The sequence below is a fragment of the Podarcis vaucheri genome (assembly GCF_965113315.1).
Source record: "Podarcis vaucheri genome assembly, chromosome: 2".
Classification (NCBI taxonomy): domain Eukaryota; kingdom Metazoa; phylum Chordata; class Lepidosauria; order Squamata; family Lacertidae; genus Podarcis; species Podarcis vaucheri.
The window spans coordinates 110,491,516-110,518,564 of record NC_138760.1 but is presented as its reverse complement, the minus strand read 5'-3'; the positions used below and the strand labels follow the sequence as shown (position 1 = coordinate 110,518,564).

The 27,049-nt window shown below is 41.7% G+C and overlaps 1 protein-coding gene across 1 annotated transcript in view; it reads left to right on the top strand.

Moving 5' to 3' along the window:
* PRKAR2A (protein kinase cAMP-dependent type II regulatory subunit alpha) overlaps window positions 1-27,049 on the top strand; it is an 83,854-nt gene that overhangs the window by 10,328 nt on the left and 46,477 nt on the right. Inside the window, exon 2 of the mRNA XM_082210373.1 lies at window positions 15,975-16,010. Coding sequence (XP_082066499.1) covers window positions 15,975-16,010 — 36 coding nt within the window. The remainder of the gene's footprint in view (window positions 1-15,974; window positions 16,011-27,049) is intronic.

The following is a 27,049-nucleotide window of genomic DNA, read 5'->3' as shown; positions in this document are numbered from 1 at the left end:
CCAAACTTTTTTCAAAGAGGGCCAGATTTGAATGAAGTTGACCTTTTTTTTAGGATTGAAGTTGTTGAGCTTTTTTTTTTGGATTTTACCCCAAGATTCACAGAAGCCGGATTAAACCGACCGGTGGGCCAGATTAGGCCCCTGAAACGGACTTTGGACATGCCTGGCCTAAAGCTTCAGTTTTATTCATACTTTCTTTTCTTATGACTTGCTCTCATTCTTTTATTGGCACTTCCCATTAATTCAGTGCCCTGTGAAAAACCTTTAGTGTGACAGATTAAGTACTACTTTCTCCTTTGTGCTCCCCTTTCCGTTCATTTACCTGCAGGCCAAACAGCTGCAGAGAGCAGGGTTTGTTAGGCCGATCAAAAATTTTGGGGAGGATACTGGGAACTGCAGAACATGGTGTTCCTGATACAGAATTTGGCCACTCCAGACTTAATGCTATGGAATGAGCTTTGGAAAACCCAAGGTTGGCTCTCTCCTCTCCTCTCCTCACTCGCTCAAAAGAAAGAGACCACTTTTGCTTTTAACCAGAGTTTATATGTATCTGAACCACTGAAAAACTGATTAGTTTACCAACCTTCCCTAACCTTGTATTCCCAGATGTAGTTTGGCTACCATACTGGCTGGTGGTAATGGTATTTTCCTCCAACAGCATATGGGGTCTTAAGGTTGGCAAAGGCTGGCTTAAAGTTCAAATAATGTTTTTAAAAAGCCAGGTGGGAGAAGTGCACAAAGCAAAGGCTTGCTGAGACTTTCTCCTGTGGTTCTAAACTAACAGAGTCATGCACAAAATGGGCATTTGCTTCTATGTTTGCATGGAACTACTCTCTCAATTTTATCAGTGTTCCCTGCGGCATATGAAACTGTTATAGGTATTTATTTAGAAAATAAATTGTATAATGAAAATATGAATGTCCAAGTTAGGTTTTTGTGTGACTATAAACAAAAATGAGACTTAAAAAAATAATTGGATAAGTACGGTCTCAGATCATACATGAAAGATAGTATTCTTTTCTTCTGAATAATAATTATTTATATCTGTATTTTTAGTTTGAAGACAACAGGTCATTTTCATCAACATTTACTCTAACACCTACAACTTCTGCTTTTGTGAATGTTTCACAGATATGCCTAGAATGTTATTTACATACATTGGCATTTGTATGTATTTTTTCTACACAATTATGTGTGTTTGTTAACTACAGCATATTTCTGATAGCCTGATGCAGTGAGGGTATACAGATTGTGGAGGATTACAGTGTACTTTGCCAGAAGTGTGACAAAGTTGCTTCTGACCTAAGAAAGCTTATGTCAAAATAAATTTGTTGGTCTTTAGGGCATCACAAGGCTCTTTGTAATGTTCTTTTTGAAGGCAATATATCTTTGCATTATGCCAAGCGGCCTGTGGTAAGGGCACCACTTGTCTTTTTCTTTGACTATTTAGATATCCTTCTCTTGGTTCTTAAATATTTTCTATAATACTGATCTGGGGAAGTATGCAAAATTGTGGGATTTTTGTTTTGTTTTATTTCTTGTACACGAGATACCCAGCTGTTTTTGCATGGCAGTGTTCTGTCCTAATCTCTCATCTCATTAGAAGAGCTGACCTCTGTAGTTTATGCAAGATAGGTGCTATCTTCCTAGAATACAAAGCTGCTTAATTACCAAGAAATAATAGCTGTTGTTAGCTGAAGAGGGATTTTTTTTGGCTTGCTGGTTAAATATACATGACTAGTCAGTTCTTGAATACCAACCAGTTTTATAAAAGTCTGTCTACACAAGAATAAAGACACTGTTAACCAGAGTTGAAAAGGAGAGGGAAGAGGAATAACATCTTAAATCCATACACATATGTGTGATCTGGTATTTTGACTCCTAAAGTGCAGTGTTTAGAAAAGTAAGTGTACTGTGATTTTGTGATGGAAAGTTGGGAGATCAGTGTTTCTTTTCTTCCCTTCAGAATCAAGTTCTGTTTGGTTTTTTACTTCTTGTTTCAAAGCACCCAAAGTTTCATAGAACCTATAGGAGATCTGGGACAAAATGTTCTGTTAAAGCTGGGTTGTTGCTGGGAGAACTTGGTGACTCATGAGCAAAATTTTGAAACTTTGATTAAAAGCATCTTGCTTTCCAACTACAGGTATGATTGAATATAAGTAATCAATTTAGATCCCCCTGATCTGTACCACATTTACTGTCACCTTTTATTTTGGAATACTAGGCGAAGATTTTGTTAACTTTTGATTTTGAAAAATAAAAGACAAATATTGTTACACCAATATTCTGGGTTCTTTTATAGCAAAGTGGCTTTGAATGTGTGCTTGTTGCACCAACAATATATGTGATACTTATTATGCATGCTGCTCCCTATTACTGAAGCAGCTGGCAATCGTCCAGTTTCTAAAGGTTTTAAAATAGCTATTCCTCAAAATCCTCCTTGGCCTTGCTTATTCTTCTGTCTTAATGCCAGAATTGACGGGCTTTGGTTTTCCCTGCTTGCATTTTTTTACTGATGTTTTTAGCCCTATGGATTATACTTGTAAGTTTCTGTTATACCAACTTTGCATTTAGCCCAATGCTTCTTTAAATGTTTTGAACCTGGATCCCTCCACCCCAAGCTTACTCCCTGACTCCCCCCCAATGCATCACCAGTCATGTGTTCCACAGCTGAAAGTGCAGCGAACCTTGCATGTAGCTGTGTACAGACAGCCTGGTGCTGCATGTAATTAGGTTGCAGCTGCCCCCACCCCCAACCTTGTTCAGAGAAACTCAAGAAGAAATCAGCTTTGGTTTTTCATTCTTCTCAAATCACTTTGCAGGGGCATGACAGGATCTTCTGTTATGGGGCAGAGAAACCACTTCAGGATTTTGCCCTTCCCTTTAACTTGCGTCTCCAAGAGCTCTAAGCGCCCCAACACAACCTTCCCTACAATTTGTCAGTCAGGGTTTGTCATGTGAGTAGGGCAAGTAGCAATTCCTTCTCAGTAAGTAGTTTAGGCCAGTTATTAAAACTATCCTGTCAGTTAAATTTGTGTGGGCAGACAGCTTGGCAGGCCTTTTGTGTGGTGATAGCGGAGTTAGGATTTGAGGTGGGGGGGACTGAAGAGTTAAAATCATAAACCCATTGCATTGAAAACCTAGATACAGTGGTACCTCAGGTTATGTACTTAATTTGTTCCGGAGGTCCGTTCTTAACCTGAAACTATTCTTAACCTGAAGCACCACTTTAGCTAATGGGGACTCCTGCTGCTGCTGCGCCACTGCCGTGCGATTTCTGTTCTCATCCTGAAGCAAAGTTCTTAACCTGAGGTACTATTTCTGGGTTAGCGGAGTCTGTAACCTGAAGCATATGTAACCCGAGGTACCATTGTAATTGTAATGGAGTATGTAATTTTTAAAATACTACCAAGTCCACATTTCCTTTTTGTTCAGAATATTAGAAGGTAGTAGGTTTCCTACATACTGTGCACTTGGGTAGTACACTGCTTATTTGTGTTTCATTCTCTACAAAGTCAAAATGGCAAGAAATTTTATTTTTCAAAAATAAAATGGAGCATTCAGAATCAGGCATGAGACTGCATCTCCACCATTGCTATGAAACTGGAAAGCGGGAAACCCAGCAGCCCACAAATTCTCTTCTCCAGAACAGATTTTGAACAAGTAAGAACCAGAAGTCCAGTCCAGTAGAAACTGCCACTGTTTCTTACTTTCTCCATATCCCACACAAAAGGGAGAAAACCCCATCCAACCCCTAAGCCCTTTGTGCATCCCAGAGGTTGCTGGGAATGAGATTGGTGGTGACCACATACATCTCAATAGAAAGCTGTTCTAGCATTTGTGCCATGAATAAGTGCTTCGTATGACAGCAGTTGTTGCTTGAGATTTATCTTGTACTATTGTGTGGTGTAGACAAGCTAAAGAGATTTTAAAACTTGTTTAAACTGTTCCCTAGTCTTTTGAGCTTGTTGTCTTTTTCTGTCTATCCCACTTCAACAGGCCACATGGTATGCTAGTTATACATGAGGTGGTTTCTTTTGTTTTCTTCCCAAGAGACCCTGAGGAAATGTGTTCAGGGTCAGACTAAAGATCCATCTAGGCCAGCATTCTGTCTCTAGCAATGACCATCATAATGTATTATTTATAAACTGTCTAATATGCATTTGTGCTGTATATAATTGATCCCATGTGATTTATCCTCAGCATCTGGTCGTTGGGCTATAGTTTTCTGAAGAAAGAGTATATATATACACACCCTTTTGTGGTTATTATCCATTGATTGATCATTTCTTAATAAATTTGTCTAATCATCTTGGTAAGGCCATCTAAAGAAGTTGCTGTTACATCTAGTTGCAGTGGAATTCCCTGTAAATTATGAATTTCAAGTGAAAATAAAAGAAGTATTTTGTTCTAATACCTATCAGATTTATTGCAGGTCAGTAATGTCGTGTTCAGACAAAAAAACATTTCCCCTCTCTTCACTGTTTCAGACTCAGAGCATTTCTACCAAGTTCTCCCATAGTCACAAGCCCCAAACACACTTTCCCTCATATGTGAGTTCTTTGCAAATGGAAACCTTTTCCTTTCCTTTTACTCCTTATTTTGGAATTTGTACCATTTTCATACCACATTAGGCCAAACCATGGCTTAGCATGACTTATGTGAGTTTGCAGCCTGCTGGAGAGACATTTGTGACTGCTTTTTCCTTGGTCATTTTGCTACTGCACCGAGCTGAGTGAATCATATCAGCTAGCAAAGCAACGCTTACCAGAATTTTCTGATTGGTTATTTGATCACATATCAATTACACTATCGTATTCAGTTTTGGAAAAGGAAGTGTAGTCAGCTTCTGTTTGATAGCAAGCAGAGTCTGTTCTCTTTTCTCCCCCCCCCCATCCATTCCACTTGAACATGATTGTTGCTTAGGGAAACTATCAGGCCCTTGTTAGCAAGCAGTCTGTTTCTCCCAGTCTCCTCTGTTTATGACTTTGAAAGTCTAACTAAATTTTAAATTAAATGCAGAAATTAATAACATTGTTTTCTTCATTAAAGTAAAATTTTTGCTCTTGATCAAAACACTGGCTTGTGGGAAATCTCCACACTGCTGGTCAAAAATCCTTTGTTTTTAATCCGGTTTGCCGGTACCAACATTTGTAGCCATCAAACACCTGTGTACTCTAGATGTGTTTTACTTGCAGGCAGCGACTCTTCTGAATAGGAGGGAGATGAGCTGCTACCTGGATCTGATCCATGGTCAGAGACTCATTGGCACTGGGGATACCAGATGAGAACCCCTGATGATGGGCCCTTTCAAGCTCTCAAGCTTTTGGCAGCTGCTTAACCATACTGACCTCTGCAACAGGTTGTCTTTATTGAGCCATGGCCATTTGCCATCATCAGTGTTCCCCATTGCAATTTATGTGATCAAAAGCTACCTGGATCTTTGAATGTAAAATAGGATGGCTTATTTCACACATTGTAATTTTCCTTCTGTATTATATTGATGACTTAGTTCAGGCTGTCCAACTTCCAAGAGACTGTCATCTACTACCGCTATGTAAAAACTTCAGTGATCTACCCATTGGATTGACCACCATAGTTGTTGAGCTTTTTTTAGGGAGCCAGAGATATTGACCTTTTTGGGGGTGGGGTGGGGGGAGTATTTAGCTGAGGGTCGCAAGATTGACCACGGACATCCCACGATCGACCGGTAGGCCTTAGTTAGTGGATGAATAGGCTGGCACCAACTTAGAATGATAGCAGGTAATGTGTGGGTGTAGTTAGATGTTTCCTGGCAGTTATTTATAAAAATATTTCTACATCATATCATAAAATGTCTATGTAGTGTTTCACAATAAAACGTGAAACACCCAAAGAAACAATACCGAGAATCGCTAAACCGACTGACCACTCAACAGCTGCAAAGGCCTGTCAGCATAAAGAGATCTTCAAGAGATTTCAGAAAGTCTGAATCTAGAACCTCTGCTGGGAGCATTTTCCACCACATGGCGCCAGCAACATGCGATTTCTAACTTGTAGTAGACAAGCAAGAGGGAGCAAGCTTGTTTTCTCCTACTCTGGAGGGTAGGACTTGAACCTCAAGTTACAAGAAAGGAGATTCTGACTAAACATTCGTAAAAACTTTCTGACAGTAAAAGCAGTTTGGCAGTGGAACAGGCTCCCATGAGAGGTGGTGGACTCTTTCCTTGGAGGTTTTCAAGCAGAGGTTGGATGGTCATCTGTCATGGATGCTTTAGCTGAGATTTAAAACAGCTGGTCTGTGTTGAGGCATAGGGATTAATTGGAAAGAGTCTTTTTATTGCTGCTTGGATATTTATTTACTCATTTCACTTTTATCTCACCCTTCCTCCCACTCTCTCACCAAAGGTCACCCAGTAGGCTTAATGTTCTTCATGGCCTCTGTTTGGTGTCATTTATAGGTTCTGCACCTATGCAGAGCAAAGTTCAGAATCTTCGAGGGGCCTCTCTCATGGCTATCACTTATGTGAGTGGGGCAAGTTCCTCATTCACATCGCAATCAAACTCCTGCTTTGTGCTGCAGAAAAACTGCCTGGAACTTGTTTAACCATTGTTGTAAGGAAAACAATGGAAAGAATTGAATTAAGAAGCAAAGTATTATAGTCACCTAAATAGTCAATATCCTCCACAGTACAAAAGCTGTTGAAACTAGCTTTAATTTTCCTTGTGTGTTCTGACAGTGCAGATGTCATTTTCATGCCCACCAACATTAGTCGCTTTGCATGATAGGGCAGTATATGGATACTTTCATAAATACATAAATGGTCATTGTGTTTGCAGTATGTAGCTCTGTATTAAGATTTTTAAAATATAGTTGGGTTTTGCTATAGTGCAGCTCTACTCTTCTGATAGCTGAACCTGTTTCCTTAAATATTTATTTTTATTTGTTTATGTGAAATATTAATATACTGTCTTTCATTGGAATCACAGGGTGTTCATATAAAAATTACAATAGGTATTAATTGTCCACGTAAATATGGAGGCTATGTACTGAGTCATTGTATCATCCTGCTTGCTTTGGAAATACAATACAAAATTGACTACTTGTAACCACTGAGCACTGGCAAACAGCATGTTAGAAGCAGATGGGATCAGAACTGCTCCAGGATATTAAAAGTTTAATTTTCTGCCTGCCCTCTGGATCCTCACATTATATTATTTAAATAGATCATCAATTTTTCAGCTGGACATTTATTATAAAGCCACTTGAGCAAATGCCAACAGCTAGTGTCTAGTATTCACACTCACACTGCTGTGTGGTGATGGCTATGGCATCATTCCAAAGTTACATTGCAGACTTCTTCTGAATACTGATGCACACAACATTCAAACTGTGGATTCCTTTAACCTTAGGATAGGACCACAATTAATCTGAAAGAATTGTAATTTATTAATCATGAGAGTTTCAGCTGATCATGTGTGATTGAAACAAAGCATATATTATAGGGGTGTACATGTGTGTGTCTTAGGAGGCATGATCAGGAGAGATTTCCCTCTGTTGAGAGAAGGAAGAATGCCTTTTCAGATGGTGCTAGCACTTTAAAAAAGTATGCTGCCCAGCTAATTGGGGATGCCTTAGCTGATTAAAAGTGTTTTTTAATTGAGTTAATGAGTTAAATGTTACAACCCTGCCATAAGCATAGCATGCTCAGCAGTGTTAACACAGTGTTGGTGGTGGGTTAGGAAAATGTTACGTTCAGCATTGAACTGGATTTTTGCCCTGTTGTGTAAATAAGAAATGTAAACCTTACATATAATTGTCTACAATAATTTTCCTTTATGTATGTACATTTTGTTTCATGACATGCTGTAAAAGTGAGTAGGGCACTTGTAAAATGGATGCTAAACTCACTAAATAAACATAGCTTATGAAAGATTTAAAGTGTGCAGGAGAATGTCTTTGCTATTTGTAATAGTTGGTAATTAGAAAGTTGACAGAGTGACATTTCCAGAATCTTCGACAGTTCAGTGAAAGCAATTTTCTTAACGTGTGCAGGAGTGGCAAGCATACAAAGCATGCTGGAAGCTGCATACTGTTTTACATTTGAAAAATGGCTTGAAGCAAACTACAAGAAACTACAGTTTGCATGTAACTCTAAACCATGATTTAGTGCTATGTGCAAATGCAGAAAAGAAGCTTGCATGCATTCCCTTCTCTTCCTTTGTGGCCAGAGGAAAGATTTTGACACAAAATGTGGCTTGTCTAACCATAGATGTGGTTTAAAATGAACTCTGACAACAACAACAACAATTTATTACTTATACCCTGCCCATCTGGCTGGGTTTCCCCAGCCACTGTGGGCGGCTTCCAACAGGAAATTAAAAATACATTAAAACATCAGTCATTTAAAAAACAACAAAAACTTCCCCATACAGGGCTGCCTTCAGATGTCTTCTGAACGTCAGATAATTGTTTATTCCTTTGACATCTGATGGGAGGGCATTCCACAGGGCGGGAGCCAGTATTGAGAAGGCCCTCTGCCTGGTTCCCTGTAACTTTGCTTCTCACAGTGAGGGAACCGTCAGAAGGCCCTTGGCGATGGACCTCAGCGTCCGGGCAGAACGATGGGGGTGGAGACGGTCCTTCAGGTATACTGGGCCGAGGCCGTTTAGGGGTTTAAAGGTCAGCACCAACACTTGGAATTGTACTCCGAAACATACTGGGATTAATTTAACAAACCAGCTTCGTAACCTGTGGTTGACTTTTGCTTATATAGAAACTAACCAGAGTTTGTTTTATGTAACAACTAGTGGGGCTTCATGAAAAGTGAAACTAAACCATGCCAATTATCATTCTGGTCATGTGGGAGGAGGAAAGGGAAGGGAACATGCAAATAAAAGGCCCAGGGGAGCTCCTTCCTGCTTTTTAAGAAACTCCAAATATATTTAAAACATTGATAACGAAACAGTAAGGTCAGGCAAAAATGATCTAAGCATGATCTCCAAACTGCAGAAATTCAGCAACTTTGTAGCAGTGCAGTGTACAAATAAATGTATGTACCGGTATTTCTTGTAGATTCTGAGGAGAATGTTAAGGAGAGATCTCTGAAGGATGCACAAGACAGGATATGACATTGAACTGAATAACACTGCTTGAATTTGGTTGTCTTGATACTTTCACCCTGAGTACTGTGTGCAATCTTAGCTTGGTATTGAAACATTTGTCATTACTGCAACAAAGGTCTTCACCTGAACTGCAGGCTGCTAATTTGAACGGTCTTTTTCTGTCTATATTGTGGGCTGTTCTTAAAACTGAACGTGGATTGTGTATACATTGCTCTTGATTGGAAGAGCTCTTCAGCAAGATTTCATTGCTCTTCTTGGCAGAGCTGTGTGTTCTGAAAGGAAATGTGTGAACTGGCTGGACTGTTCATTTGGTATCTGGGAGCTGCTTAACTTCTCTGTCAGGTTTTCTCACCCTCTTCAGTGTGTGCTGTTGGACGTTTATCATCCTGTTGGAATGTGGAAATCACTTGACAGTCATAGTTCACTCTCACTTTCTTATCACTTATTGATGCATCATTTAGTATGGCAGTTCCCTCAATTATCAAAACAAATTTGGCTCATGGTTTGTCTCCCCCAAATAAACCATGAATGGTAAACCAAGAAGAAACATTAGTTCGTTTGTGGTTTGTTAGTTTTTAATGTAAGTCAAACCATGGTGTAGTTCTGGTTAGTGTGTTTGCATAGCTGTAGGAAAGAGGGGATACAATGAGATGGTGAAGCAAACAAACTGTCAATTTTGCAGAGTGTTGATTGATTTCCACACTAAGAGAAATGTGACCCACTTTGGGATATGTAATGACTTCATAATAAAGCACTAGAGCTAATAACAAAAACAACTATGGGCAACATAGCCTTGTTCAAGAAATGAATGAAGTCAGAAAGAAATTGCAGCACAGTTTGTTGAAAATATATTCAAATTCCTGATTCTGCCTGCAGTCCTTGACCATTCTCCACAGCTACAGAATAGCATATATGAAGCTTCATATATGAAACAGTACTGTGGCACTGAGCTTTGAGAGGGCATTTCTCAAGTGAGAGGATTACTGACAAAGCCTGTTCGGCATGTCATGCCTTTCTTGCCTGAATTAGCTAAAGCGAAGTATATAAGACATCAGAAGATGGTGAAATCAAGTGGTGACAGCCACTGAAGTGTTTTTATTCCCTGCTAAATAATTCTCCCCTGTCCAGTTTAGAGTGGCATTTTATTCCTTAATCACTGATAGGATTTTCAGACTAATGTCTAATTCTTAAGAAATTTCCTTTCCAGTTTTACTTGTGAACCAAAAGCAAAGAAAAAAACACACACAACGACCCAAGACAGTAATAGAAAAGTTAAATGAATATGACTGCTTTAAAGTTGGCACTGTTAGATATCATAAAAAGTAGGTATTGAAATAAATTTGCAGTTTAATTTTTTTTTTGCTTCACAGTTTAGCATGTTTTCATGTAAAAGAGCACTTAAGGAAATTTGACAGTATGGTAAAGTGGAGATGTTTTGTCTTTCTTATTTGACAGTACCAGCTGATTTGCAAATGTGTTATTCATGTACTTCATGCAACCATAAATTAGTATTCTCCTCACACAGTTCCTCCTTTGGTATTGTTCTTGAGCAACATTTTTGAAGGAAACAAACATCAGCATGTATAGAATGGTTGCCGCTTTTAGAAATATCGCTTGAATTTACATGTCTAAAATGAAAATTAGGGAAATTATTAAATTTTCCTTATTTTATTAAATATTAAATAAAAGGTGGCTTGAATGATAGGAATAGCCATTGTATTTATTGAGAGACTTCTAGTTTATTTAATGATTTGTTTAGTACAATTGAACCTGAATTCTTGACTTATTGCAATGTCAAACAATGATCTGGTGCTGTGGGAAAGAGCCCTATGCTTATCCCTTCCCTCATCACTTTGGTTACTCCAGTTCAATTATTTTATTCGAGGTTTGATCGAACTTTAATTTGCTGGCATATTAGAGGCAGCCAAATGTGTAAAGGTAAAGGTAAAGGTACCCCTGCCCGTACGGGCCAGTCGTGTCCGACTCTAGGGTTGTGCGCCCATCTCACTTAAGAGGCCGGGGGCCAGCGCTGTCCGGAGACACTTACGGGTCACGTGGCCAGCGTGACGAAGCTGCTCTGGTGAGCCAGCACCAGCGCAGCACACAGAAACGCCGTTTACCTTCCCGCTGTAAAGCGGTACCTATTTACCGTATTTTTCTCCCTATAAGACGCACCTTTTCCCCTCCAAAAATGAAGGGGAAATGTGTGTGCGTCCTATGGGGCGAATGCAGGCTTTCGCTGAAGCCTGGAGAGCGAGAGGGGTCGGTGTGCACTGACCCCTCTCCCTCTCCAGGCTTCAGGAAGCTATCCACAAGCCTTGGGAGCTTGCGCAGAGCTGCCTGCACCCTGAAGCCCCGGCGCGCTGAGCAGTCGCACGCTGAGCAGCTGGCGCCGGGCTCCCGCGGCTTGCGGAGAGTTGCCTGTTCTGGAGGCTGGGGTCGGGGGAAGCTCGGGCTTCCCCCGCCCCAGCCCCGCGCCTGCGGGGAAAATGAATTTCCCCCCCTTTATTTCCCCCCAAAAAACTAGGTGTGCCTTATGGGACGGTGCATCCTATAGGGCGAAAAATACGGTATCTACTTGCACTTAAGGGTGCTTTCGAACTGCTAGGTGGGCAGGAGCTGGGACCGAAAGAAGGGAGCTCACCCCGCCGTGGAGATTCGAACCGCCGACCATGTGATTGGCAAGCCATAGACACTGAGGTTTTACCACAGCGCCACCCGCGTCTCAATAGCCAAATGTGTACTTACCCTCTAAATTCTGGTTGGCTCACAGACATCATGAAAACAGGTATGCCGTAGTGCAGGCATAGGCAAACTTGGCTCTCCAGATGTTTTGGGACTACAACTCCCATCATCCCTAGCTAACAGGACCAGTGGTCAGGGATGATGGGAGCTGTAGTCCCAAAACATCTAGAGGGCCGAGTTTGCCTATGCCTGCTGTAGTGGGAAACCATGTTTATATCCCTGTGCAAGCATGAAAATCTCTGGGTAGCCTCCATGTTGAGGTGGTATACATCTGTTCCTGCCTTTCTTGCCCTGCTTGTTGGTATTTTGGAGGCATTTAGCTGGTCACTATGGGAAGCATGATGCTGGACTAGATTAATCTTCTCTCTGCTCCACTGGGATTATACAGTCATACCTCATGGTGCGTCCACTTCAGGTTATGTGTTTTCGTGTTGCGTCCTGAAGCAACCCGGAAGTACCGGAATGGGTTACTTCTGGGATTCGCCACTCGCGCATGCGCAGAAGTGCTAAATCGCGCTGTGCACGTGCGCAGACGCAGCACTTCAGCTTGCGTCAGTTCCGTGTTATGGACGGGTCTCTGGAACGGATCCTGTCCATAACCTGAGGTTCCACCGTATTACATTTTAAAATTTGTAGCATTGCCATTTCACTTGGCTCCATTTACCATCAACCACAAGACTGAGGGCACTTGATTTGACAGAGGTGCTGTCAAGTTTTGTGCTCTGTGGATTGAACTACCCTATGTCATTTGGAAAAATCCTGGTTGCATAGATTAGAAGTATTTGCACGAGGAATTAAGAATGTGAAGCCTCAAATATACATCAGTGCATTCATATTCCATTTGTTTCTGATTCCTATTCTTATAATAGTTTTAAAAATAGAATATAATTTCTTAAGGAATACTGTAAGTTGCTTGCCCTCCCCCCTTTTTTGAAAGCAGGCGTAGCTCACTCTGCTGAGTAAAATTTTCTCTGAACGGCCTTAGTGTGGTTATAGCTGTTCATTAACTTGTTTGTTGTTCTGAGCTGTCAGTCATAATGGCAGTTTTGCACTCCAGTTCTTTGACGTGGGACTGCTTCTGCAAGTCAGTCATACCTCTAAATATGTCTGGTGGAAAAGGTTATTACATTCATTTACTACCACTTGGGAAGAGAGTGGTGGCTGCTTCTGAGCTATTGCAGACCCGCTGTCACCCCAGAGAGCTGGCAGTTATTTCTTGATCCATTGATAGTTATACTTTTTCTTCTTGAGATGAGATCCATGCATTTCTTCTCTTTACCATCTTCTGTGGTGGTTTTGTTCTGTTAAACATGCAAGATTTAGAACAGTATCGCTAACATTTGCTTTGGCAGCTTCAGTCAGATTGTAGTTTGCCTCTCTGAATTGTCCTCTGTGCTGGAGTAAAAGCAAGGACAAAAACATCTTACCATATGTGAATAATAATGCTGAATGTGATTTTGGGCAAGGAAATTGGTTATAGATCTGCAGCACTTAAATTATTTTTGTGTGTTGTTATGGTTTATATAAATCTTAACTCTGCCATGCAGCAAGGAGAAGTGACTTGCTTAGGACAGCACCAGCAGGAAAGAAGTACAAGACCGAGGGTGCTTTGTGTTGTCACTCACACTTCCAGAACTGTGTCTTGTAAAAGTTACTGAAATGTTGTTTTTAGTTAAGTGCTTCATTGGAGCACAAGACACTTCACAAGCATAACACATTCATGCCAGTAACACCTAATGAACAACGGTATGTTCTTTCCTACAACACACATTATACTGTACTGTATATATCTATCCAGGCAGCTAAACTTGGATCCAGTTCACCATTTCAAGTACATTGATCTTATCTTCAACTTTATTGCTAATGCAGCTTGAATAGCAAACAGCTAGCAAATGCAAAAGATCAAATACGTAGCTGTAGGAGGAGGATTAAAGGAAGGTTGAATCTAAGGTAAAGAGAGTGTATGGTTGAAGTGAGGCAAAAATAAATAAATAAATGTCAGGCCTTCCAGGCTGCAATTCAGAATGTCAGGCAACAAGCCCAGAGGAGAGACTTCCTTTTCTGAGGGAAACGAGTTTAAGCAGGAGTCTACATAAGAACAACCTATAAATGCAATAATAACGGACAACAAAGCCTGACCATTCTAAATGCAGAGACTAAGGGGCAGTGTAACAAATAACACAATGCCCAGTTGGGACAAAATAGGGTGTGGACCCCACAATAAGCTTTGAGCCACCCAAGATAATCCCCAAACTTCCAGGAGTTGTGTCTACCACATATCATAGTGCTGCATGCAGTCCAACACTGAGACCAAGATGCTTTCAAGCATGGCACCCCCATGTGAATACTCAATATATGTAGAAATGAATAAAGAACTGGGGAAGTGTGCCCCATTATAAGCTTTGGATCACTCTAAATTGTGGATCCACGCACCCACTATATATTGGTTGGAGGGTTTGTGAGTATTTAAGGTTGTGCTTGATGGTAGTAGCTTTAGTGCAGTTTCACTAAGAAGTGCGAGCTGTTGCACACGTCTTCTTGAAAATACAGGTTTGTTTGCCACTGATATATGATGTAAATTCCAAAGCTATGGAAACAAGGCATTAAGTTCTGAGAATGCTGAGGAAGGATCAAATGCTTGCTTGGATGCCTAATTTGAAGAATAACATTAATACCAGATAAGTTACTTCACTGAGAACCCATTTTTAACAACTGAAATCTATAATTAGAATTTCTATAAATACCATTAATATGTGCTTGTATGGGATGTTGATTGGGATGTTTAGAACATGGACACCAAAATTTACAAAGAACATCCCATTAGTGTGTTAATTAACAGAAGTGATAAATATGCCTTCACCCCTAGTTACTAACAGGTTCTCATATTTCTCTTGCAGAGTCGGGTGTGCGCATCTGATTACCTTTTAACAAAAAATAAGTTCTAGCACTTTGCAAAGCATTTAAGTTCCATTACGCATACGGAAATCTTGACACAAAAAAAATGATCAAGGGGCTATGCATTAAATAATGATTATACTCGAGAGTCCCTTAGGCACTTTTTTTTCACTTTTGGGGATCTAAGCATGTTAGTTGTTGGCATCTGTCTGTCTCAGGATACAATAGAGGAATGTGCCATTGCAAGTGAAGTCAAACTGTTGGAGAATTACAGTGCCGGCTATGCTTGTAGATACTGATACAGGAGAGACATGTTTTGGTGCAGATGAAGGCGTCCGGTTGTGCTGCTGCACCACGGCATTTCTTTTCTCTGAGCTGCTCATGTATTTGTGAGGGAAACGGAAGCTTTGACTCCTGCATGAGAAAAAGCAGTCATATGTGATGTTCAGTTTTGAGCAGAAAAGTGGTGAACAGGGAAAGGTTTATGCACCCTTCCCTTTTCCTGTTCTCAGAGCATGGCATTTTCAGAGCTTGGCAGAGGTTTTCAACCTTTTTGAGTCCAGGTCTTCCTTAACCAACTACTGGTACATTCTTTCTGCAGCACCCCTGTGGGGCTCATTCAGGAGCCCCGCTATGTCACCCCTTTCCTGCAGAGCTGGCAGCCTCTCACCCTTTTTCAAACACCCTCCCTTGTGGGGTGTTCCCTCAGCCTCCTCTCCTTGGGAGTCCTCCGGGCAGCTGCTGCTACCATCCCTGGTCTCTGAGCTGCCATTCCCCCCACCCCAGCCCCAAAGAGAGGTACCTCCCAGGCACCATTTGCCAGTGGAGCTTATAGCCAGGGGTGCTGCAATAAATAGCAGTGCAAGCCTTTGGGAGGCGGAGACACAAGAGGGCATCAGAGGAGGGAGGGTAAAGAAGAGGGACAGAGGCCAATGTTGATCACGGCACCCCGGCCACTATTTAAGGCAGGCTTCCTCAAACTCTGCTTTCCAGATGTTTTTGGCCTACAACTCCCATGATCCCTAGCTAGCTGGACCAGTGGTCAGGGGTGATGGGAAGTGTAGTCTCAAAACATCTGGAAGGCCGAATTTGAGGAAGCCTGATTTAAGGTACCCTAGGGTGTCACTGCACACTGGTTGAAAACCACTGGAGTATGGTATTGTGTTCTTAGTAGTTTCAGCAACCAAGTTTTTCCTAGCTTATTGGACTTTTTCTCTCTCTTTTTGCAGCTCCTGTTATCAACAGATTCAACAGAAGAGTATCAGGTAAGATTTTCCTTATTTTAACGCAACTCAAAACAATTGTCAAATAATTATTTTAAAAAAACAGCTCAGTATGCATATATGTTTATATTGTGTTGGCAAATTCTGTGGGCATGTTTTGAGAGCAATGATCCTAAAAAGGTAATATTTTTAATAGCTTGGTCTTAATGTCTTACAATCTTACTGCAACAACCATATGTGTAGTGCTGTATTGTTGCTCTCTATTTTTATACCCTACCAATATTGTATTTTACATTATTTATCGAAGTAATTAAGGGTTTTTATACTGAATGTTTCTCATTCAAACCAAGCAAAATTTATGAGAGTGCTGTCCAAGACAGTTTTTTTTTAACTGAAAGAATTAAACAGCACCTTTTAGAATACACAACATGTTCTCCATCACTAAGCTGTACCCTCTTCCCTCTTTAATAGGCAGCTTTAATTATTTTAAAAATTAGGAAAAAAAGTTGCCATCTTAAGGGCAGCATATGCATGTACCATGTTTCTATAAAAACTCAAACTCTCTGTTCTGGATGCTCAGTTTACAGTTTTAATAGGAATTGCTATCATGTGGCATGGAGGGAGAATAAGGAAAAGGACCAACTAGAATATGAGCTCCTTGTAAAAATGTTAAATGTTCTGTGAGTGCAGATAGCAGGGCAGATGAACTCTGGAGTGCTTGCGACTTGAAGGTTTTGATCAGGGAGTCTGTTAGTTGGCTTTTATACTTTGTTTTTTTTAATTAAAAAATCAATTCAAAATAGAATTAAAAGTAGCATATTTTTTGCAATATGTCACTGAGCTCTTGGAGGGGGATATTTAATGTTATGAAACAGCGGAGTGGCCTTGAGAGGGCTGAGTTGAATGTCTGTATGGACTAGCACACATGGAAACCAGCATCTTACAATGCAGCTGAGAAATTGCTTGCTGCCTATCTTCCTTCAGTATAGCTCAGTGAGGGCTGTTGAAACCATGATGGAATACCAGCAAAATAGGCTTGTATCTACCTAATTATCTAAAAAAAATTTTGTGCGGTCTTTCAGGGCAGAATGCTACTGAAGCACTTTACATACATAAATGAAATGTAAAAACAAAAAAGGCCCAATCCAATAGATCTGAACTGTTCAAAAGGCAGTCTAAAATTATGTCATGGAGCAACACTCATATAACACCAATACAGTTGGTTATTGGTCATTTACTCTGAATGCCTTATATGTGCTCTAGAAAAGTGTTTGGAAGCCCTATCCAGACTACTTCATGGTGTATAGCAGGGATGTCCAACTCCCAAGAGAGTAGGTACTATATGGACTTCCTTCGCTGTAGAAATGTGCTTGTCTCCCCTAGCTGGTGGATTTTCAATGCCTATTGCTTATCTTTGGGTTTGGGGGAGTTAAATATTATCTGGAGTCCAACATTGCTGCCTGCACTAATGTTCACCATCATGTGACGCAAAGAACAGGTGATGCTTGCTGTTATAGTGTCCTTCTGCCTTCATGTCTTTGCTGGCTCTCTCTCCACCCCCAAAGTGGCCATGCCTTTACAGGGAGGGGGGCTGTATGCAGTGATGTGTGCAATCAGGGTTCTAAACTATATCGGGAGAGTACTTGTGTAGAGCAAGCTCCCTGTTTCAGACCTTCCGTCCTAAAGCATGGAAGACACAGTCAGTAGGGAACATGCAGTAAGGCAGCTCTGCTGTTCCCAATATGGTGTATGTGTGTCTGTACAGGGATTTAGTGCAGTTAATAGCATGTAGTTAACATTTAGCATGCAGAATGGAGACCCTTATTTGTATAAGCATCCTGGATTGGCTTTTCACAAGCCTTAGGATCTAAGCTGCAGTGAGTGGATGGTCTTGTTTCATGGGATTACTATGTTCATGTTCCAAAATAAACCACACTCTGCAGCCTTGAATTTCTTTTACTACAGCTGTTGTTTGTATTACTATAAGTGATAAAACTTTTACACCAAGTTTTATGGGGCAAAACCTGTCCTCTAAACTATTTTAATCTCTTATCTGTGATAGTGTATGTGAGTGTTTGGAATGTTTTTAACTGTTAGATTCACAGTGGCCTAGCAAAACATAAATTTGCTTAGAATACTCAGTTATATTGAACATTTAAAATCTAGGAATCTTCAGAAATGCAGTTGATGAATATTATTTCAATAGAAAGATTTGAACACATAAGTTAAACAGAATGGTTGACTCTGAGCCTGTTCCCAGACATACTTCCCCTCCCCCAAGCAAGGAGTTCTGATGTAGGAACATTCAACATACAGTTCTTCAGATACCATCTATGCCACAGATTCTTTTGAAGGTGCAGGAAACCTCAATTTTACTCACATTTCCAGAGGCAGTGGACTGTAGTTATTGGCCTCATTATGTTTCTCACAAGAGAGAAAGTAAGTAAATGTTCATATTTGACTGCCGTAAACAATTTTGAAAAAGTATTTGGAAAATTGACAAATAAATTGAGACCTGCACACAGACAAATTAAAAAAGACAAATTCACTGCAGAATGAGTTGACTTTATAGATTTTATGAGTATAGCTGAACAATGTAATCTTCTGTCACCAACCCTTTGTATTGTATGGTTGGCATAACTTTGCTAACCCTCTCTTCTTTGGTGAACTAGGCTCACCCACTAGGTGATACCACTAGGTGATGCTATAGATATATAAATATTCCAAAGTTAAAGTTTGATTATATTTATTACTTCAGTCAATCTCAAAGCATTATTTAAGATTTTACAGTATCTTCTGATTTTGTTTAACTTTTTATGTATATCGTGATTTCACCTTATATTAGTTGTAGTTGGATTAGTTTGCCATATTTCTTTATGATTTTGTATGTTACATTGTTAAAGCGCTGGAGAATCACAGCACCTGTTATGGCTACAGAGACCAGTAACTCTTAACTGTTGTTTCCCATGTTGCTATTGCTGCATTAGCAGCACTAAAGTGACCTCTCTGGGGCACAAGCCTGGGCAGTGTGTATGGAGGTCCTGGGCTGCCCAGACAACAAGATCCGCCCCCTCTTGGCCTCACTACTGTGTTCCAGAGGAAAGCAGAGCAATACATTTGGCACCAGCTGGGCTGCAGGAGTTGCCAGAAGGTGGTGTATAAGATCCCACCCACCCACCCTAGGGACTCCACTTCAGAATTTTTAAGGGTTCGCTCCTTAGCCTTTCCCCCCACTAAAGATGTCCTGCATGGCAGTGGGTATGGATTTTTCCTCAGAGTTTACTTGCCCAAACTTTCTTGCGAATGAGTATAGCCACAAGGCAGTGGAGGCTTACCATATTTTTCGCCCTATAGGACGCACTTTTTCCCCTCCAAAAATGAAGGGGAAATGTGTGTGCGTCCTATGGGGCGAATGCAGGCTTTCGCTGAAGCCTGGAGAGCGAGAGGGGTCGGTGCGCACCGACCCCTCACGCTCTCCAGGCTTCGCACACCTCTCCGCAAGCAGCGGGAGCCCAGCACTGGGCTCCTGCTGCTTGCGGAGAGTTGCCTGCATGCTGAAGCCTGCGCGCGCTGAGCTCAGCGCGTCCAGGCTTCGCGGACCTCTCCGCAAGCAGCGGGAGCGCTCCCACGGCTTGCTGAGAGCTGCCTGTTTGGGGGCTGGGGTCGGGGGAAGCTCAAGCTTCCCCCGCCTCAGCCCCGCGCCTGGGGGGGAAATAATTTTTTCCCCTTTATTTCCCCCCCCCCAAAAAAAACTAGGTGCGCCTTATGGGACGGTGTGTCCTATAGGGCGAAAAATACGGTAAGTTTTCCTTCTCCCAGAAGAGCTATCTTCCCAGGTTGACGAGCCCTGCCTGTCCCTCATTTCCCTCTACAGCATGTGCAGTAACTGCCTTCTTGACCGTTCGGCCCACTATTAGTCTTATCCACTCAATCTGCCAGAGTCTGTCTTCGCATCCAAGGGAAGTCCCTAACTCACTGAGGGTTTGAGACCCATTGGCTACCCTCACCTGGTTTAGCCAGCCATCAAAGCCATTTCATGAGGTGTGGCTGCTATCTTATGCTGGCAGCTTTTAGGAGCCACAGGTGAGAGTGGAGTGCAGGGTGGGGACCAAAGATGGGCAAACAACCCCAGAAGGAGCACAATGTGTCCCCCACCAGAGGTACTGCCCTTCCTTTAACACACCATACACCTTTGTAGTATTAGTAACACTTAGTATTTGCATAAGACTTTTGAGAGTTCAAAGCACTTCATGTACACTTTAGAATGACCCTGTAAGGTAGTTCAATATTAACATGCAGAAATCACAGTCAGCATTATTCTTCACACATGGCAAGCTCTTATTGAGGCATGGTGCCAGGATAATTCAGAGAGAACAATTTGACTGAAGCTGCCAAAGTTCAATATTTTGTCCCCATATTGTAATTGTAAGGGCTGGCAGTGATTTGCCTAATAAGGCCACTGTCACTTAATGGCTGTATACACTGTTAAGTTTGTGAGAAACAGTTTTTGCTATCAAGCCTGCTTGGACATACCCCTAAACTATCTTTCCCCAACCTGGTGCCTGCTACCAGACACCAGAAGACTGCTATAAACAATTACAAGCTGCTGGGAACAAGTGCTTGAAAAGGGCATTCTGTTTTCCCCAGGCAAATTCTGGGTTCCTTTTTCTAAAGGGCATGAAGCCCTTTTTAGAAAAGTATGTAAACAACATTGGCAGATATTTTAATAAAATCTGGGTTCAGAATCGGGCTTTTAGCCTGAAGTAACTCCAGCTAAGTACTGCATTCCAGTTGAGCAGTAGGAGAAAGCTAATGCTCTTTCTCTTTAAAACAACACTTCTCCTACATTTTATAACAGGATCAATTATGCCTCTAGGTCAGTAAGTGCCAGCAAACAACAGGGAACTGTAGCATGCATCAGAAATGGGTAATTACATTTCTGCCTAGTAACAAATGAAGGCATATTCTACATATGTAGCTGAAAGAGTTGAAAAAATTCTGAGTTGTAAGAATGGGCTTGTATCATGCCAGATGGGGAAAGGTCACTTTTTACTTATGTAAAAACAATAAAAACAAAAAACAAAAATAGTAACAGCATAGAAGGTAATGGTTAGGCTAGCATCCCTCTTCCAAATATGCTAGGTTTTTATTTGCAGGGACTGTTCTACATGGGAAAGCATTCAACACTGTCATTCTCCCATCTGCCATCTGAATTGGTACTATTCTGGGTCAACTTACTCTGCTGCATGTGTAGATGAGGCCTTATTAACATTTAAGCTGAGAAAAGTATGACGTTTCAGTAGACAGTCTGCAAAATGGCATCAAGTGTGGGGGAGGGGGCAGAACAGGTTTCAGATACAGGATATTAAGCATACACATACTTCAGATTGAACTGGTTGCTTGCTTTGCAAGTTTTCATTTCCCAAATGGAACTGGAACATTTTATTAAAGTGTCAAGTAGCTATGTCAAAGCTAAGTCAGGGTCATCACATGACCAATACTGGTACTATCCTGGTTGAGTTGGCCTCTCTTTTCAGCCTTGAAAGTTCATTTTGTGACACCATCAAGACAAGTTGCAGAATAATAATAATAATAATAATAATAATAATAATAATAATAATAATAATTTTATTTATACCCCACCCTCCCCAGCCAAGACCGGGCTCAGGGCGGCTAACACTCGATATAAAAACAATTGATTAAAATACAACTTAAAAACAAGATTAAAATACAACGTTAAAACATTAAAATACAGCCTCATTTCAATGGAAACTCAAATCAAAAACTTTTTGGGGGATGAAAATGTCAAGTCTTCACCAAGACTAACTGTCCAGACTGGTCCTACATGGGCCAGAAAAAAGCCGGGGAAGTCCCCAAATAGGAGTTCCATCACAGAAGGAGAAAGGAAAAAAGAAAGAGGGGGAGGGAATCAAATATTGTTTTTATATATCTATTCAACACGACAGTGGTTTAAACGGAACTAGTGTAGCATTACAATGAGTTTGGCACCAGAATGTGAACTCTTTTTATGTTGTATGCTTTCATAAGGTAAACGCTCTCCATCCTTGCTGTATTTGCATGTCTTGTATATAGCATAATTATCAGACAATCTTTTAGGCTGGGTAGGCTGCCAGCAGTCACGAAGGCACAGTGCCTTTTCTTCTTCTTGCAATGCTTAGAAATTTTCAGAAACTTCCCTCAGTTTTTTGTGCGTGTCTCCCTGCTGTGTAAGAAGACCTCAGCTGTCAAGTTAATTGCTTTCTGGGATTTGAACGCCTAATTTGGCTGCCTTTCGTCAATAGTGTTTAGGATTAGGATCGTTTCACTTTCTTACAAAGATGCTTGCCTTTTGTTAAACCTTCAGTAAAAAATCATGTTATCTTTTAATCTGTGTCTTCTAAAAACATGAATCCCCCCCCCCCGCACAGTAAAGGTAAAATAGGGCACAACTCAAGGAAGATAAATTGATTTAATGTATTCCTCTTTGGTACTTAAATTGATTTCTTTTAAAAGAGATTTCCATCTTTGCAGTCTGTTTTAGGTAAACTTTGCAGTTCTGTGTTTGCAAAGATGCAATAATACTGTACAGCAATAGCAATACCTGTGGCTACATACCCCCACAATTTGTATTTCCTTATTTAAGCTAACAATAAATAGAAGTATTAGAATGAAGGGTAACTTATTGTATTTGAGAAAATCTGCAGGGTTGTCTTGGACAGGGTGGGAGGAATCAACATAGCACTAAGACTCTAGTTGCATCAGTGCAAGGATTTGCTCTTGTACAATGAAACATGCTCCCCATCTCCTCTCCTTCTTCTCCCCCCTGTGTGTCCCAAAAACTGTCCTAAGGGTTCTCCCAGCTCTTTAGAGCAGATTAGGGGAGAGTGCACATATACCCATTTCGCAAGGAAAATCCTTGCATTGACGAGATGCAGTAGTTGAATACTACTTGCTATGTCTGGACCAGCTAATTTTCATGTGATTTTTTACGTAAATTGTTTTTTTAATTCTCTTCAGCCAAAAAAGACTTTCAGAGCAGCATGAAAGTCACAAAAAATACAATCCCTGCCCTCAGGCTGACAATCTAGAAAGACAGGACACAAATGGAAAATTGAAAAGTCGACACAAGACTTTTCATCATACGGGAGTAGCTGCAGCCTCCTGATAATTTTCATTGAAATTTTCTGAACAATTTCCAACTGTACAATATATTTTTTAGATGTGGGGCAGAAATGTCACAGTATTCTAAGTGTGGTCACACTGTATTTGCATAAATCTGGTGGAAATGAGACATTGCACTACTAGTTCTTGTGAATATCTATGTAGCTTTTATTTTTCCCATTTTCCTGCTAAAAATTGATGTTAACTACTTCATTGCCCCAAACTATCACACTTACTTATGGTGAAGTCTATTTTCAGATGCACACTATTTTAAAAATAGTTCAAGGGAACAGAGTGTTTTCAAACCTGATTGTATGCATTGCTGGAACAAAGATTAATTGAGAAACACTAAATTGGGACAAAATTGAATTAAACAAGGTGTGCTGGTGTCCTAAAAGCAGGGAGTTAAGTTGAGCCAGAATTTCCGCCTAGACTAAATCTATATTTTAGGCTAACTGAAGAATCCTGCCATTGTTTGCGTTCAGTACTGACCTAAGTCAGAGTGAATGTTAAGCATATGAAACCAGTACATTGTGGATTTCTTCAGTCTTCTATGCTGTCTTTAGTCTAAGATAATCTTTAAAGCTGTTAAAATTGCTATTGAGATCATTTTTGTTCTAACCTTTGATCCAAGGGACAACTTACCGTAAATGTTTTTGCTCAACAGTGAATTTCCTTGCATATGCAGGCAGTGTCACAGAGAGGAATGTGGGGCCTGGGGGAAGATGTGGTCTCTGCGGCTCTCCTGTTGCACATGCCCCAAATGCTGTTAGTAGTAACATAGCATATTTAAGTACATGTAGTACTAACATAGGGACGCGGGTGGCGCTGTGGGTAAAACCTCAGCACCTAGGACTTGCCGATCGCATGGTCGGCGGTTCGAATCCCCACGGCGGGGTGCGCTCCCGTCGTTCGGTCCCAGCGCCTGCCAACCTAGCAGTTTGAAAGCACCCCCGGGTGCAAGTGGGTGCAAGTAGATAAATAGGGACCGCTTACCAGCGGGAAGGTAAACGGCGTTTCGTGTGCTGCGCTGGCTCGCCAGATGCAGCTTCGTTACACTGGCCACGTGACCCGGAAGTGTCTGCGGACAGCATTGGCTCCCGGCCTATAGAGTGAGATGAGCGCACAACCCTAGAGTCTGTCAAGACTGGCCCGTACGGGCAGGGGTACCTTTACCTTTTAGTACTGACATATTAAGTGTATTATATAGTTCAATATGTTTTACTTATTGATGAAAAATGATTATATTTTTCACCTGTTTAGTGATATTAATGCATTTATCTACTTTATCTAACCCACTTTACTAGAATGTGAAACAAAATTGTTATAATCTCTGGAAATCACAAATCTATCCATAAGCATTATTTGAAATTACTAAAATCAAGATAAAAGTATGAAATTCACATACCGTATTTTGCGCCCCATAAGACGCTCTGGCCCATAGGACGCACCTAGTTTTTTTTTGGGGGGGGAAATAAAGAAAACATTTTTTATTCCCCCCCCCAGGTGCGGGGCTGGAAGAACCAGGTCGGGGAACAGTGGGAAGGCACGCTCTGCCTCCCCGCTGTCCCCCGAGCTTGTGGGGCTGGCGATGGGCAGAGCTGTGCTGATCCCGGGATGGCAGGCAGCTCTGCGCCGCCATCCGGAGCGGGGTGGGACTTAGCGCCCCGCTCCGGATGGCAGCGCAGAGCTGCGCTGGTCCCAGGACCGCAGGCAGCTCTGCGCGGCCACCGGGAGCGGGCCGGAGCTTCGCCCCCGGCTCCCGCTGGCCGGGCAGAGCTGCGCTGGTCCCAGGACCGCAGGCAGCTCTGCGCGGCCACCGGGAGCGGGGCGGAGCTTAGCGCCCCACTCCGGATGGCAGCGCAGAGCTGCGCTGGTCCCAGGACCGCAGGCAGCTCTGCGCGGCCACCGGGAGCGGGCCGGAGCTTTGCCCCCGGCTCCCGCTGGCCGGGCAGAGCTGCGCTGGTCCCAGGACCGCAGGCAGCTCTGCGCAACCCTCAGAGCCGGTCTCCCGAGGGTTGCGCAGAGCTTCCTGAAGCCTGGAGAGCGAGAGGGGTCGGTGCGCACCGACCCCCCTCGCTCTCCAGGCTTCAGCGAAAGCCTGCATTCGCCCCATAAGACGCAGGCACATTTCCCCTTCATTTTTGGAGGGGAAGAAGTGCGTCTTATGGGGCGAAAAATACGGTAATTAAAACAAAACATCCTTTATAATAAGTAATAACTAATAAATCATCTACTTCCTTGAATAACTTTTCCATCATTTTCATTTTGGCAAACCTATTTAAATTTCCAAAGATTTTCCAAGTAAGCTTACTTTTTCCTCAGAGTGTGAAATGTCCTGTGGTAGATCTTGAAATCATTTACCACTGAGAGGGGAGAACCTTTGGTCTGTGGGTGGGTCCATAGCAGAATTTCATCTGGCTAACCATGTTTAGTGCATATACCAGTCTTCCTAACAAAAAAACACTGCATGGGACGGTAGTGCTGGGAGCTGCCTGAAAGCACCTAACAGCACATGCTCCCCTTGATCTAGCCCAGGGGTCGGCAAACTTTTTCAGCAGGGGGCTGGTCCACTGTCCCTCAGACCTTGTGGGAGGCCGGACTGTATTTTGAAAAATAAATAAATAAAATGAACAAATTCCTATGCCCCACAAATCACCCAGAGATGCATTTTAAATAAAAGGACACATTCTACTCATGTAGAACACACTGATTCCCAGACTGTCCGTGGGCTGGATTGAGAAGGCGATTGGGCCAGATCCTGCCCCCGGGCCTTAGTTTGCCTACCTATGGTCTAGCCTTTCCCTTGGGACTTGATTGACTTTCCTCTGTAGCCAGTGGCCCTTCGTAGCAAAGAGCCAACCCATCCATGCTTAACCAGTTTCAGTTTTCTTAAGGTAATTGCTGTTTGTAGAAATAGTTTTTCTAGACCTTTCAGCAAATATTTTGTTGAAGGCCACCAGGGTGCAGCTTTTGCCACAAATGTTGAATAATCCTCCATTCTTGAAATTTTAACAAAAAGCTGAGGATCTTTACACATTGCTCCATAGTCCAGATCTGCTGCATATGTTGCAATGGGCACAGGTCACAAAGAGTTCTTTCTTCATCTGCATTATATATCTGAAGCAACAGGTTTTGAGCCCATTGCTTTGTAGTGTGAGTAGTTCCCCATCTACTCTCCTGCACACAGAGGTTGCATGTGTTTTGTTTAGGCCTGCTGGTCTCAAGGCAGTGCAGAGACTGCCCATGCTGTGCAGCAGCTGCCCACCGTTTCAAACTTACGTATTTCATCTTTCCACTGACTTGTAAAGAAATAAAGGAAGCAGCCATAATTATCGAAAAGGGTTATATTCTCTGCCCCTCACACCAAAGGATGCAAGGCTCTTCACAGTTCTCCATATGCTACTTTTGTATCCTTACCATGATATTGTAAGTGAATTGTAGTAGTAGCATAAAGGGAAAATAGCTCCTGTTTTTGTATAGAAATAATAGACTTGTCAGTATCTTAGACAACTGTGTTAGAATGCATAGTACATACAGTCTTGTAAGAGAACAGATTTTAGGCTTAGGATCCAATAAACATAGTTTTATTATAGCAAGCTTACAAAAATCAGCCTAGTGGGTTAGTAGACTAAAAACTGTCAAATGGTACTTGGGTATTTTCTTCATGAAGGAAGGGTTGAAGCCATTAATAATTGCCCTGCAAAATTTCTTAGTTACATAGCTACATGATGAAGAGAACTTGCTTCCGGCATTTCTTGAACAAAAGGTTAATTGTGCATTTTAAATGAAGTGGACTGAGACGTGACATTTCCCCTGTGTTTGCTCAGGTATGATGGCCTTATTGTTCAACTTGAACTTCTAGAGAGCACATGTGGTCTTTCTTTATAGCATTAGGACACTTCATCAAGTGCTAATGT